Source organism: Meles meles, chromosome 9 (genome assembly GCF_922984935.1).
Source record: "Meles meles chromosome 9, mMelMel3.1 paternal haplotype, whole genome shotgun sequence".
Taxonomy (NCBI): domain Eukaryota; kingdom Metazoa; phylum Chordata; class Mammalia; order Carnivora; family Mustelidae; genus Meles; species Meles meles.
Window position 1 is genome coordinate 46,545,653 of NC_060074.1, and position 14,262 is coordinate 46,559,914.

Consider the following 14,262-nt stretch of genomic DNA (forward strand, 5'->3'; position numbering starts at 1 on the left):
TCCTGCTTCTACACAAGAAATATGTACAAAGCTATACTTTGCTACCAGACATCCACCAAGAGAAGCAATTCCTGTAGGTACCACCCCTCCCCCACTTGTAAAAGCAGTGACTGAAATACGCATACACTGGAACGCATGCTCCCTGGAGACTGTGACGTGGTCTGGTGCTCTCCTGTCCCCTCCACCCTCCACATCCTGACCTCACACTCTTCCTTCCTCTACCTGTCCTCACCACCGGTGACCTCAACTGGCACTGTGGCTCCAAACACCGATCACACGCAGACAACCGCCACGCACCTGCAGACCCCAAACTCAGCACAGGTAGCCACCTGATCAAAACCTCTTCATGGCTATCATGAATATCTCAAACATGACCGACAAATTCCGCACCCCTCTCCAAAACCTGTGTCTCTATGTCTTGCAACACCTGCCAGTTCCAACTCCAGTTCTGGTTCCCGAGGCCAAAACCCAGCAAACAGCTTACTTGCTTCTCTCTTCCAGTATGAAGTTTTAACAGATTCTGTTGTCTGTACCCATCATCTGACCACTTCTTGAACCTGGGTCCAAGCTCATACTGCCCCTTGGCCAACATTCCCATTAGGCCTCTTAACTGGCCTCCTTGCCTCTGTGCATGCCCCTATTCTACCCAGTGTCGGGTTAGAAACCAGAATGTTCCCCCTACAAAGCACATCACACACATTCTCCCTCCACTCCTGTAGAGCCCTCAACGGGCCCAGGAGGCATCCTCTCTGTGTCCGTGCTGATAATGCCGTGCCTCACCTCTGTCGCTGCCCATCTCCCTGCCTGGACCTTTCTGCCCCACACTCCACCTGCTCCCCTCATCTCCCGCAGCTCTCCAGGTGGCTCTGGAAGCACAACTCCAGCTTTTCAAATCCAGCCCCCGCCTCTCCTGGCTTTGCCCTGCCCTCTTCTGGGGACTGAATTTTCTCCACAGCACCTGTCGCCATCATCTGACACACTCTGTTTTATTGCTTCCTTGCACTCTGACATACACCCTATGAGGGCAGCCACGTCCTCAGTGTCTAGGACAAGCGTGGTCCCTGGCACACACTCGGAAAGAGTGACTGAACTGATGGAACAAAGGCAGTGATCAGGTGGGAGGACCAGATGAAAGGGCCTGGGGCCTGCTGAACCCGCAGTGAGCAGAGCTCAGCCACTCAACTCATGTGAGGCCCCCTCCCCACTTGGGGTGACAGCTGTGCAAACTCCGCTTACATTTGTTAAAACCGAATACGTTTAGAGGAAACCTCGCATGAGGGACAAGCGGAAAGCCAGAGCCGCTCACCATAATCAAGAGAGAGCCTTAGAAAAGTTACTCATCAGCCCCACACAACAGTGACTCCAAAGTCTCTGAGCTTGCCGCCTACTGTTTCCTTGTTGAAAAGTGAGGTCATCAAAAGACGTTAAAGACCTGTCATGAGTAAATCAACACACTGACATAATCAGATGAATTTTTTAAAAATTTGAAAGGGCAAAAATTTCTCACTAGGTAATAGAGTATTTGTTTTCAAAACCCCTTGCAGCACCGGCGCTCCAGCCCAGCAAACTGCATTGGGGAGACGGCGGCAGGTGCCCTCAGGGCTGCGGCGAAGAGGCTCCATGCAAGCCAGAGCACTCATGTCCTAGGGCCCGGCCAGGGCTCAACAGTGACAGCAGTGGCAAGGCCGGAAGGGCGGGCCACGGGTTTTGCATGCTTGCACGTGGGACGCAGGGGAGGCAGAAGAAGCCACAGCGCCAGTCCAAGCACTGTGATGGCTGCCTGGACAGAGGTGGGATTCAAGTTGACACAGAACAAAATGAGGTCACTTGTGCACAGAGCTCAGCAGGACACTGGTGCAAACAAGGCACTGGCGGCAGGGAGGAGCCAGCCCAGCCCCCAGACAGCACCGTCCCACCGAGCGCCACACATGTACACACTGACAGTGGTCAGAAAGGGGACGCGCACACACACTATCTGTGGGTACTGCTGAGGGACGGCCTCACAGTTCTGTGTACTTCCCCAAACTCTTACAATGAATCCAGTCACTTCCAAAACAACCAGAAGAACTCCTGTCCAAGAAAATGCTAAGTATCTCCAGTAAAATAGCAAGTAGTGGGATATACTTGTGGATACCCAGTCAGTGCTTCAAGCAACTTGCAAGCATCAGAGAATTACAGTAACACAACAATATTTAAGGCTGAAACTTATCTAAATGCTGGCTGCTCAGCTTGGTGATATAATCTAAATGCGATCCTTCCACACATTTGCCAGTAACAAGCCCCAGCCATGGCTGGTGTAGAAATGGATCATGCCCTTAGCCTTCCACTGACAGCAGGACTCCCAGAGAAGTCTCTCCCTCATCTGCGGGCTTCTACAACACAACTTAAATGTGCCCTCAAAGTTCACGGAATTCTGCCTGAAATGACTATCCACAACAATTCAGAAAACAAGCAATTCACAAAAATGTATGGAAATCAGAGAAGACCAGTTAACACAAGCAGAGCCTCCTGAGCTCCACCGCCCCCAACCCCACTCCGCGCCCCAGCCCTGTGCTCTTTTCCCTGCCGCAGACGCGTGGCTTTATTCCTTGTGGACACAGGTAACATAGGAGTCAGACAACACCCCAAGTGCGCTCTGTAGACAAGAGCTAGACAACAGACAGTGTGTCCCTATCAAGATAACACGCTGTGGCATGCGGCCCTGCGGAGAGAGGAGCTGCACCAGCGACAGGATGGGGAGGCGAAGAAGGGAGAATTACTTAAATGAAAAGGAAGCTCAGGCAAAAAACAACAAAAACCTTTTCGGGGATGTAACCTTGGTGCCAGTCGCAGGGCTCATAGCAGACAGCTCACCTGGTTTCCAAATCTCACCTTTATGAATTTCTGGAAGAGACGGTCACTCTGGTGAGCTCCAATCGTGACTTCCGGGAGGTAGATGGGAATGGTTGTGTAATTCAGCACCTCCAGCTTATTCTGAACCCTACAAAATAAAAGACAAATAGAAACTAAACCACTGAAACACAACAAAATAAGCTGTAAGGCTGATTTTTTAAAAAGTACATACATCCAAATAAATGCCATTCATTCCCAGACGGTCCTCTGGACACAAACCTTCACCCCAATGACCATGAGGTCTGTACGCAGCTGCTTTTCTGAGGTGACCTTCAGAACCGGAGGGAGAGTCTCTTGAAAGCCTAAGCAGCCACAGAGGACCACCTTTCGGGAATGGATGAGGTTTGGGAGACGTAACAAAGGAGCCACGCTGTGCTTTAAACACAGGAATAGCACGGATAAACCACCACCTCCACGCCGCCCACTGCCCCAGGCACATAGTAAGCCCTCAATAAAACATGCAAAACTAATGAATTTTTTTTTCCCAAAAAATGGGCGAAGACATGAACAGACACTTCTCCAATGAAGACATACAAATGGCTAACAGACACATGGAAAAAATGTTCATCATCACTAGCCATCAGGGAGATTCAAATCAAAACCATATTGAAGAGGCACCTGGGTGGCTCAGTGGGTTAAGCCTCTGCCTTCAGCTCAGGTCATGATCTCAGGGTCCTGGGATTGAGCTCCACATTGGGCTCTCTACTCAGCAGGGAGCCTACCCCCCACCGCCCCCGCCGCCTGCCTCTCTGCCTACTTGTGATCTCTCTCAGTCAAATAAATAAATAAAATCTTAAAAAAAACAAAAAACAAAAAAAGAAGTTCAAAACCACATTGAGATACCACCCTACACCAGTCAGAATGGCCAAAATTAACAAGATAGGAAATAACAAGTGTTGGAGAGGATGTGGAGAAAGGGGAACCCTCTTACACTGTTGGTGGGAATGCAAGTTGGTGCAGCCACTTTCGAAAACAGTATGGAGATTCCTTAAGACTGTACCACTTTCGAAAACAGTATGGAGATTCCTTAAGAAATTAAAAATAGAGCTTCCCTATGACCCTGCAATTGCACTATTGGGTATTTACCCCAAAGATACAGATGTAGTGAAAAGAAGGGCCATCAATACCCCAATGATCATAGCAGCAATGGCCACGGTCACCAAACTGTGGAAAGAACCAAGATCCCTTCAGCGGACAAATGGATAAGGAAGATGTGGTCCGTATATACTATGGAGTATTATGCCTCTATCAGAAAAGATGAATACCCAACTTTTGTATCAAAATGGACAGGACTGGAGGAGTGAAATAAGTCAAGCAGAGAGAGTCAATTATCATATGGTTTCACTTATTGGTGGAGCATAAGGAATAACACGGAGGACATGGGGAGATGGAGAGGAGAAGGGAGTTGAGGAAAATCAGAGGGGGAGACGAACCATGTGAGACTATGGACTCTGAAAAACAATCTGAGGTGGGGCGCCTGGATGGCTCAGTGGGTTAAAGCCTCTGCCTTCGGCTCAGGTCATGATCTCAGGGTCCTGGGATCGAGCCCTGCAACGGGCTCTCTGCTCTGCAGGGAGCCTGCTTCCTCCTCTCTCTCTGCCTGCCTCTCTGCCTAGTTGTGATTTCTCTCTGTCAAATAAATAAAATATTAAAAAAAAAAAAAAAAAAAAATCTGAGGGTTCTGGAGGGCCACGGGGTGGGAGGTTGGGTGAGCCTGGTGGAGGGTATTATGGAGGGCACGTATTGCATGGAGCACTGGGTGTGGTGCATAAACAATGAATTCTGGAACACTGAAAAGAAATTTAAAAATAAATAAATAATTAATTAATTAAAAACAAAAAATAAAAAAAAAACCTCACTAATGAATCTTGAGGGAAAGGCAGCAAGTAACTGCAGTTCCTCCAGATTTACCCCACGGTGTCCTGCTGCCCTGTCCAAAGGTTCCAGGAGCAGAAGGGCCACTGGGAAGTCAGGAGCCTGGGGCGGGGGGAAGAGGTGGCAGGCCCACACAAGCCAGCCAGGCACACCCTTGCCTTGCTTCACACCAACAAATACAAAGCATAGGATATGCTCCTTGTTTCACCATTTTATTTTGGCTGAATGCTGAAATATTTACACTGTGTTATAACTGCTTATTTTAAATCAAATTTAGTCTGAATATGACCGCTATGCTTGAAGATGAAAAGCATTTTTGGGGCTTTTAGAAAGAAACATTTAAATAAAGTCTCCTCTCTTAAGGGCTCAAAACAAATCAAATAATTACTTTAAATGACCACTTTTCCCATTAATGAGTTACAAAGGCAAAAGAGGTTTCTGTTTATAATGGCCCAAATGGAAGTTCTTTAAATGCATCTGGCTTTCAGTTACTTTGTGATAAACAGTCCAGACCCATGGCGGCCAAGGCCAGACCCCTGGCAGCTGGGGCAGACAGCCACGGTCAGAATGCCCCGATCTGATCCTGGGCTCCTCATGCCCCTCCTGCCAAGGAGCGCAGTGCCCTAAGAACATGCGGCAGGTGGGATGAGAGCAGAGCAGGAAGAGGCACATACTGAGGGTCACCGGGACAAATGAGATGTCACTCATACACGGACTCATAATCTGGCAACAAATATCACCCCCCAGGAAATACGGCCCAGGGAACTGTCTATGTGCCCAGGGATATCTCTGTGGACGTCCACAGGCACACAGCGGGCTACCAAGAGCAGGGCTCACCTGTCAGCCCCCCTAGTAAGCTGGGCTTACTAGGGCGCACCAAGAGCAGGGCTCCCTGTCAGCCCCCCAGTAAGCTGTTCACACAACAGTTTGCACACAGGTGCAGAGAACACATAAGTACGCATCCCTTTACTGTTAACACAGAGAATTATTCTTTTTATATAGATAATTTTTAAAGTGAGCTCACTGTAAATCATTTCCACTAAAAGCGAAAATTAGTGTTTTTAAATGTTAACAGATGTCACGGTGGAGTATAATTTGGTTTTCTCAGAAGTTTGAAAACCCTACAAAATTCTGGAAAATCCCTTAAGAACTTATGGCCCCAGAGCCAGTGGGCGACACACAGAGCGATAGCGCCCTCTATGCCTCGTCTGGCTGAAGTACAGTTTACATGCCCCCCCCACCCAATACACTCAACAAATATGCTTCCAACTGTTTCCCAACATTAAAAAAATAATCAGCTGCAACTGTCTACAACTTGTTTAAACTCGGCTAAACCACTGTCTCAACGTGTCACCATGAGCTCAAGTGGTGACTGTTGGGATGAGCCTATGGTGTCTTATCTCCTGTAAACGCCAAGAGTGGTAACCTTCCATCAACCCGATTACTCTAGATTGAAGATAAGTAAGGAACAGAGATGGAAAGGAAGCATTTTATGACCCAGGGAGCAAAACACAGAGAAAGAAAACATTCTGTTCACAAAGCACTTAAATCTAATTGAGGAGAATTCAAAAACTGGCTGAGGATAACATATCCTCTTAACATTGGAAGCCAAAGTGCCCGAAGAAGAAGATGAACTGTAGCGGGGTTTGGTTCACAACACAGGGCAGTAGACCCCATATTCTAAAAAAGTGAGGCAGGAAAAGACAGAAAAAACACCTAGTAAATTATGTCTTATGGCTCACACTGGTTCCCAATTGACAGAATGTCTATCCTCGCTCCTAAAACATGTCCACGGTCCACCTGTTAGCTTGTCCCGAGCCGCAAAGTTCTGTTTGAACACCATACTCTGATACCAAACTCGTACCCCACCAACTGCAGCCCTGGGATTTCCTACTATAAGGACCTCATCCCAGAGTCACAAGAAACAGAAGCCTCCATGATGAAGCAAACAGGGTGAGTGGGAGGGCAGCCCAGGCTCTGGGGAAGTGGGAGGAAAGGGCCCAGAGTCCCGCACACATGAAGCCCTCTGCCTGGTGACCAGAGTCACCAACCGAGGAATGAAATGAACCAAGGCGGGCACCAGCCAGTAAGTTAGGAGTACGCATGGGAACACAAATGCTATCCAGGCTGACATGTACAGTCACCGTCTCTCAGCATAAGCGCACATGTAATTACACACCAGCATACGTAACTGAGAGGAACAAAAATGCTCGAAACCAATAATTTGGTCAGGTTCTAGACGAGATGAGTATAACTGGTAAATGGCATGTTTACAGTAATTATCTTAGAAAATTGGGCATAATTTTCATTTGAGTCCCCCAAATTAAGAAATGGCACTCACATGAAAATAAACACAATTACTGCTGCACACGGTTATGAAATACCCAGGGCACAGGGGCAGGGGAGTGATGGACCACGAGAAGGAGTGGACAGACTGTTTACAGCAAAATAAAACAGTGAATTGAATGCTGTAATCTATAATCTTCAAGGGAAGTACTGAACTCTTCTCTGTGATCCGATAACAATACAACTAAGTAACCACTAAAATCAGGATCTTAAGATTATCATTTTGGACACAGTCTGGAATCAAATGAACACACATTCCAGACTGTGTTTGGAACTCGACCCTGTTTTGGTGGAACAAGTCAGCAGGCCCCTGGGCCTTGGTGGGACGGCCTGGCACGAGGACAGCCACCTTCTCACACGCTCCATCATGCCTGCGTCCAGCAGTCACTGACATGAACAAGAATCACATATAAAGCCTGGCGAAGTGAAGAGAGGGTATTTGGGGGGAGAAGAGTGAATACAGCCAGACTTAAGCTAGGATTTTTAGACAATTACTGGGCAGGTAGGGGAGGGAAGATTCAGGAAGAGGGAGAACCAGATGATCAGGACTCTGAATTACTTTGCAGAAATGAAATTTGGATTGATAACTAAACAAGGGTAAGCCACTGAAGGATCCAGAGTGAAGGGAAAACAGCGCCACTGTGACATTTTTATGAAAATTAGCCTGGTGGGTATATGCACATAGGATGAGTAATAGGAAGAAGTAATTAATGGCTGGATAAAGATCAAGAATGAGAGGACCAAACCTCAAAGACAATAAAAGTTAGGAAAGAAGAGGAGAGGGAGAGAAACCAGCAGGGACAAACACACAGGCCTCAGGATGTGTGGGTAAGAGGGCCGGCTGGGAAAGGAGGGTCCTAGCAGCATGACAGCCGAAGGAGGAGGTGACGAGCCCATGAAGATCCAAGCCTGAGCCACTGGGAGGAGGGGAGACCGCAAGGTTTGCATGCTGGGTCGCAGGGGGGTTACGGTGGCCCCTCTTCACCGAGCAGGTCGGCACTCCTGAGCCACAGCTTCCCCAGCTGTAAGGTGAGGGGAGCCCCCACTGGGCAGGGCACTGAGGCATCGGAAAACATTTCTGAATGCCTTCTGGACACAGTGCTGACAGTGTAACCATGATTCATTTCAGGCTAATACCCTGAGCCTTCAGACCTAGAGGCAGACACTACACGGCTACTGAAAAGGACTCCAGCAAGGTTCAGAATGCACCATATATATCTCATTTAGGTCAGTTTACGAAAACATTTGCACAGAGCAGCATTTAGACAAAAAAGTGAACCAGAGCTTTCAAAAACAGAGACTTCCAGTTTCAGGTACAATAAGGAAAGAGCTTGAAAGTCATCACTCCTGTCCTTCCAACAAGAACACATCCTTGCAAATCAACTTCTGGTCGCAGAAGAAGAGCAGATGAGGAAGGAAACGGGTGCTCTGCTGGGAGGTCCGCGCCCCACCCGGGAGGTGACAGAGCTGGGGGACGTGAACTGTGACGAGCACATGGTGAGAAGTGCAACTGCTCTGCCAGGGGAGGAGAAGATGGAATCGGACAGAGGCTCAGGTCCAACCAGACAAGGTGGGAGAAAGAAAACAAACAGCAAATGCAACAACCGAAAAACCTTCCCTGAGAGACATAGTGAATGTTAATCCACTTACATCAACGTTCCTTTTAAATGTAAACTGTCCACACATGGCAATTAAGACACAGAGATGGTCAGAACAGAAGAAAACACTGTGGCACCAAGACACCCACGGTAAGCAGACGTGGGTCCAAAGGGAAGGGATAGAGGAAGACACCCACACGAGCCAAGCCGGAACAGAGAGCACCCATTTGGACATGACAGACAGCAGAACAGGAACATCATCAGGGAGGCAGCAGGGCGCTCCGTGGCGAGGAAGGGGTCAGTTCTCCATGAAGACATACGACAGCACAGCATCAAAGTACATGAGGCAACAACACAAGTCAGTGGAGACAGGGCCACATGCTCCTACAGCTAAGACCTCGCCACCCCCCCCCCCCCCCCCGGCTCTCGGACAGACCCCATGGGCCAAGAAGTTGGGGGGGAGGGGATGTGCAGGAGAAGAACAGCCCCACCCGCAACACAGCCTGGTCTCCTGACACTGGCAGAATGTTCCACTCAACAGCAGGAGGCGAGTTCTTCTCCCATCCGACCAGGGCATGACTCTAGATGAAAGTACGCCCGAGCATGTCAAGCCCTCGTGCCCAGGCAAACACACAGACAGCAAGCACAGCTGCTTCTCAGATCACTAGCGCCATTAAGCTGGAGGGACACCAACAGCACCGATGGACGGCACGTATGGAGAAGACCTGAAATCGAGCACCTAGGCCTCTGAAAAATAGTAATGATAAAAACTAGAGCAGGAAACAGACTGAAAAAGTATAGAAATTCAAGAAAACAAAAAGCTGTTTTTTAAAAAAGATCAATACATGTGAAGAAAAATCCACAAAGGACAAATAAATGGGCAATAAAAACAAACTATTTGAAGCTCAGTGTTTATAAAATGTAAAGTAAAGCAAACACTTTTTTTTGGCATCAAAATCACAACTGTCTGTCTGCTTTTTGTTCGAACTTCATGGTCTGCATAAGACTTCGGGAAGACGGTCCAGCTGGCAGACCAGCATGTGTTTTCCCAAGAACAGTGCTCACGCAAGGAGAGTGGTACGGTGTATTTGCATGCCCGCACCCAGTGTGCTCGGCTTCACTCCCAACATGGAGCAAACTCAGGTGCGACGTACCGGAACCACAGGGGGCCGGATCCGACCCCAGAGTGAGCCGGTGGGACTCTGATCGCTAGTCCGCTGGCTTCCACCGCCGTTTCTATGCTCCCTGCCACCTCACCCACATCACATCTCTCACCATCACACTCACTCACTTTTGTCCACTCTTCTCGCTGATCCCGCTGGGCTCCAGAGCTCTGCCTCCTCCCTGCAGACACTCGGGCAGCTGCAGCAGAGGGAGACCGCCCCCCTTCTACCGGATGTTAGTGCCGCCGCCCTACTCCGCTGTCCATAGCACACTCCCGGCCCATTCTCCCCACACCAACACCCAGACAACACTTTCTACCTTTCCTCCCTCCTCAGACCTTCAGCCCACCCATCCCCTCCACTGCCACCTGTGGCTGATGACCCAATTCCCATCACTACGTAGACAAAGCAACCATCGGGGAATGTCCACATGCCCAAGGCACAGCCCCACTCACCCAACCCCTGCCCACACCCCTCCGTCCTGTCAGAAGCATGGACTGCCACAGAACACTAGGCCACGTCTTCGGAGGCCACTCCAGGCCTTCTCCAACCCCGTAACTGTAGGATCTTGCCCATGTGCTATTTCTTCCATCTTAATCCTAAAACCAAAAACCTGCTAAAATGACTAAAATTTTAGGTCCTACTTTTAATAACAAAATCAATAGGTTCAACATGAGAAATTCCTGAAATCCATGGACTCTGATATGCTGACATTAGGGTGCATCCAAGCGCAGAGAAATGAGCATGTCAGTTATCAAGGGAAATGCCATGAGCTAGCAAACTCCCCAGCAAACAGGGAAGCTCTGGCCCTGGGCACCCGCTCAGGCAGAGCTTAGCCAATGGGCTGACAGACAGAGTGGTCACCAGGCAGGATGGACATTCTCCATGGGCTCAACACTCACACTGGTGTTCCCCAAAACTGACACAGCGCAGCCAGTGTGTGTCCAGCGTGGCGGAATAGAGGCTGATGCTGAGCCTGTAACATGGGCCGTTGCTGGAGACAAATGGGTAAGTCAGTGACACAGGGCCACACCCTTCGTGGAGGGGGCAGCAACTGACCCTCACAGAAAACTTCCATTTTCTGGGTTTGGATCTGCCCTCCTGCCCAAGACCTGTTTTCCAGAAGCCCAGCTCTCAGAAACAGAGCAGGCCTGAGAATGTGGTCTCCCTTGGCTGGCATCTGAGGCCTCAGATGCTGCCCTGAGGCGGAGGCACCACACTCTGGGCACCAGGGTATAACGTGATTTACGGGGAACACCTGCCTTCTTTCTGGAGGTCAGAACTTGAGCAGCTGCTAAGACCAACATGACCAGCACCCAATCAAAACCCTGGGCACCAAGTGTCTGATGGGCTCTGTGGCAGAAAGACCGCCTAAGCACATGTTACTGCTTTTCTTGGGCCCAAAGCAGCTCATTTGGCAGATCCCTTGTGGGAGGGAGCCTAGAGGCCCATGCCTGGACTGCTCCACATTTGTGTGCCTTTCTCCTCACTGACCAGCTGGAAATCCTCGCTGATTCCCTGGGAAGACCTTAGCCATGAGCACAACCATCTGCTGTGATTCCCAAGTCCTTCCAGTGAGTTCTCAAGTGTGGGGTTGGGCTCAGGGCCCCTCAAAACACATGGTGTTCTGGGTTGAATAGTGCCCCTGCAAAACTCATGTCCGCTCGGAACCTGTGAATCAGATCTCATTTAGAAACAGAGTCTTTGTAGAGAGAAGTTAAAATGGGATCACAGGGGATCAGCAGGAGCTCTAATCCCATGACATGTGAATTTATAGCAAGAGAGAAATGTAGACACAGACACAGACACTCCAGGAAGAAGGCCCCATGAGGACAGAGGCAGAGTGGGAGCAATGGGGCCACACACTGAGGACAGAGGACCACCAGCAGCCACCAGAAGCCGGAAGAGGCAGGAAAGGTTCCTCCTCGATCCTGAAGAGCCGGGCGGCCCTACCAACACCCTGACTTTGGGCTTCTGGACTCCAGAACTAGGAGACTAGCGCTGTGTGTGGCCACTCACCACAGCAGCCCCAGTCACCCACTCATGATGCAGCCTGTCCAAGGAACTCATGTTAGGGCCCAGGAGGTATGACAGTGGCTCCATGCATGAGACACTCACTGTCTGACACAACTGGCCTCACAGAACAGTGAACGGTCCCCAGAAGGACATCGAGGCACTAGCTGGGGAAAGCACTCTGCTGTGTTTGCAAATCGGGGTGCTGCTCAGCCAGCGAACCAGCAACAGGATTTATTTATCTCTAGCATCCTGGGCCTGGGGACGGGAGGACAAAGCGCCCAGAGGAGATGAAAGTAGGAGTTTTATTTGATGCCAAATCCTCTAAATCTGGTACAGTGTTTGGCTCATGGCAGAAGCAAAATATCTGTTGAATTAATACTGGCGATCAATTAACCAGTCGTCAGCGTGGGAAGTGCAACAGCCTCTTTGATGGGAATCGAAATACACCTCATTATTGCTGGGACTGTTAACACCTCACTTGAAACAGAATTCTTTCAAACTTCTCCACGTCTCTACAGCAGGCAAGGGCCCACATTCCAACACCCAGCCCCTCGTCCTCTTGGGCTGGTTCCCCACGGCACGGAACTCACAGCATCCGCAGATGGTGAAGAGTGCGGTCGTCCTGCTCAAGCCACGGCCCTTTGTCATACTTGAGGTACTCGATGTCCTCTACCACCTGAGACAAAAACAGTTTCAATTTCATGTAGAGTCCCATTTTGAAATTTTAAGGGAGACAACATTTTAATATAGTATAAGCCACGAATATCTAACAGGAACAATCAGCACAGATATCAGAAAGAAAGGAATTTGGACAGATGGCCTTCAGGGAGGAAATGGGATTGAGCACTGACCCTCGGTGTGTGTGCTCAGCCTGGCAGACGCTGGGGTCGGGGGTGAGGGGGGTGGAGCTGAACCTTGGCATGGACACCTGGCCCAGCTAACATACAGGTGGCGGAGAGATATGTGTGAGGCTGAGAGAAGCAGCACAGGAGGAAAAAATCATGAAGACTTGGGGAACCAGTGTCAGGGACAGACTACTCATTTCCTCCCTAGGAACTTCATTCCTGAACACAAGACTCAGTCTCTGAAAGCAAAAAGAGAACAAGAAAATGAATCCCACTTCCTAGAAAGATCCAATACACTGTTTCCAGCCCCATACCTGCAGCCTGCAGTCCGACCTCCCAAAGGGGCAGTCTTTTCAGATGCTTTCTGTCCCCAAACATGCCAAACTCAGGGTCCTCTCCTAACTTTCAAGAATTTGAGCCTGAACTCAAAACGCAACACAGTGTTACAGAGCAAATGCATTCTCCTACCCAGACACACAGCACCTGAACATCTCCAAAGGTGTGAAAATCTCCTAAACACAACCACATCCCCAGAAACAAAAGCATGTGGGATGTAATCTGTCAGAGCAGAATGGGCCACTGGCATCCTCAGCGCTGTCCCAGCACCACAAAGGGACACAGCCTCGGGTGCTCAGGGACTGCACTCCTCTCCACGGAGAAGACCTTCCTCCAGAGCTTTCTCCTTCTCCCGCACCCAGAGCCAGCCAGGCCGTTGACTCCACAGCGCTCTAGACCTCATCACCATCTAGACCTCAACCCCACATCATAACACCAGCATTTTCTTCTGTTTTGCTTTTTATAATTTACAATTAATATATAAGATACGGGACTTTTTTGTTGTGTAACTGATGATCCACTGCCTCAACACCATTTAAGAAATAATCCATTTCCTTCTACTTCATTTTTTCTTCCTCTTTAAAGCTCTACCTTTACCAAAGTCAAGTCACACACACACACACACATACACCTGTTTCTCCACTCTCTGCTCCTGTTCCATTACACCACGTATTAATTCCTGTAGTAGTACTGCAGTGCTTTCATCACCATAATTTTGCAATATGTTTTTGTATTTGGGAAGGCAAATGTTCCTGCATTATTCTTTTTCAATTTCTTTTGGCTATTACTCATTAAGCTCTCTTGAAAATAGCACAGAGATTGACTTGAATTTTACAAAGTGCACTTACTAATGTACCTTCTACAATTTTAAGATCCTAGAAACTGAATTATTTAAATGAAAATCAAAATCTCATGCCCAGAGGAGTGATGGGCTATCTTGGTGCCTCCTTGAGCTTATGAAATGCAGACATTTCTAAGACCAGTGGGAGCTGAACTGACTATCTGATTTATAAGAACTTTACATATGAATCAAATTTAAGAATAATTATAAACTTCTCAGCTGATTTCTTACCTTCTCTGCATCTTGAGCTTCCCTTGCACTGTACTGTAACACCTCACATTTCTCACTGTAAAGAAAGGCAAGAAGAAATGCATGGTAAATCTTCTAAGCTTATAAACAAATGAGTATAT

General features: G+C 48.7%; 1 protein-coding gene across 1 annotated transcript in view; it reads right to left on the minus strand.

Annotated features, from left to right (window-relative positions):
• NDUFA10 (NADH:ubiquinone oxidoreductase subunit A10) overlaps positions 1 to 14,262 on the minus strand; it is a 52,752-nt gene that overhangs the window by 23,073 nt on the left and 15,417 nt on the right. The window contains exons 7-9 of the mRNA XM_046018767.1: positions 14,144 to 14,198; positions 12,481 to 12,566; positions 2,872 to 2,980 (exon numbers count right to left, since the gene is read on the minus strand). Of these exons, the coding sequence (XP_045874723.1) occupies positions 2,872 to 2,980; positions 12,481 to 12,566; positions 14,144 to 14,198 (250 nt within the window). The remainder of the gene's footprint in view (positions 1 to 2,871; positions 2,981 to 12,480; positions 12,567 to 14,143; positions 14,199 to 14,262) is intronic.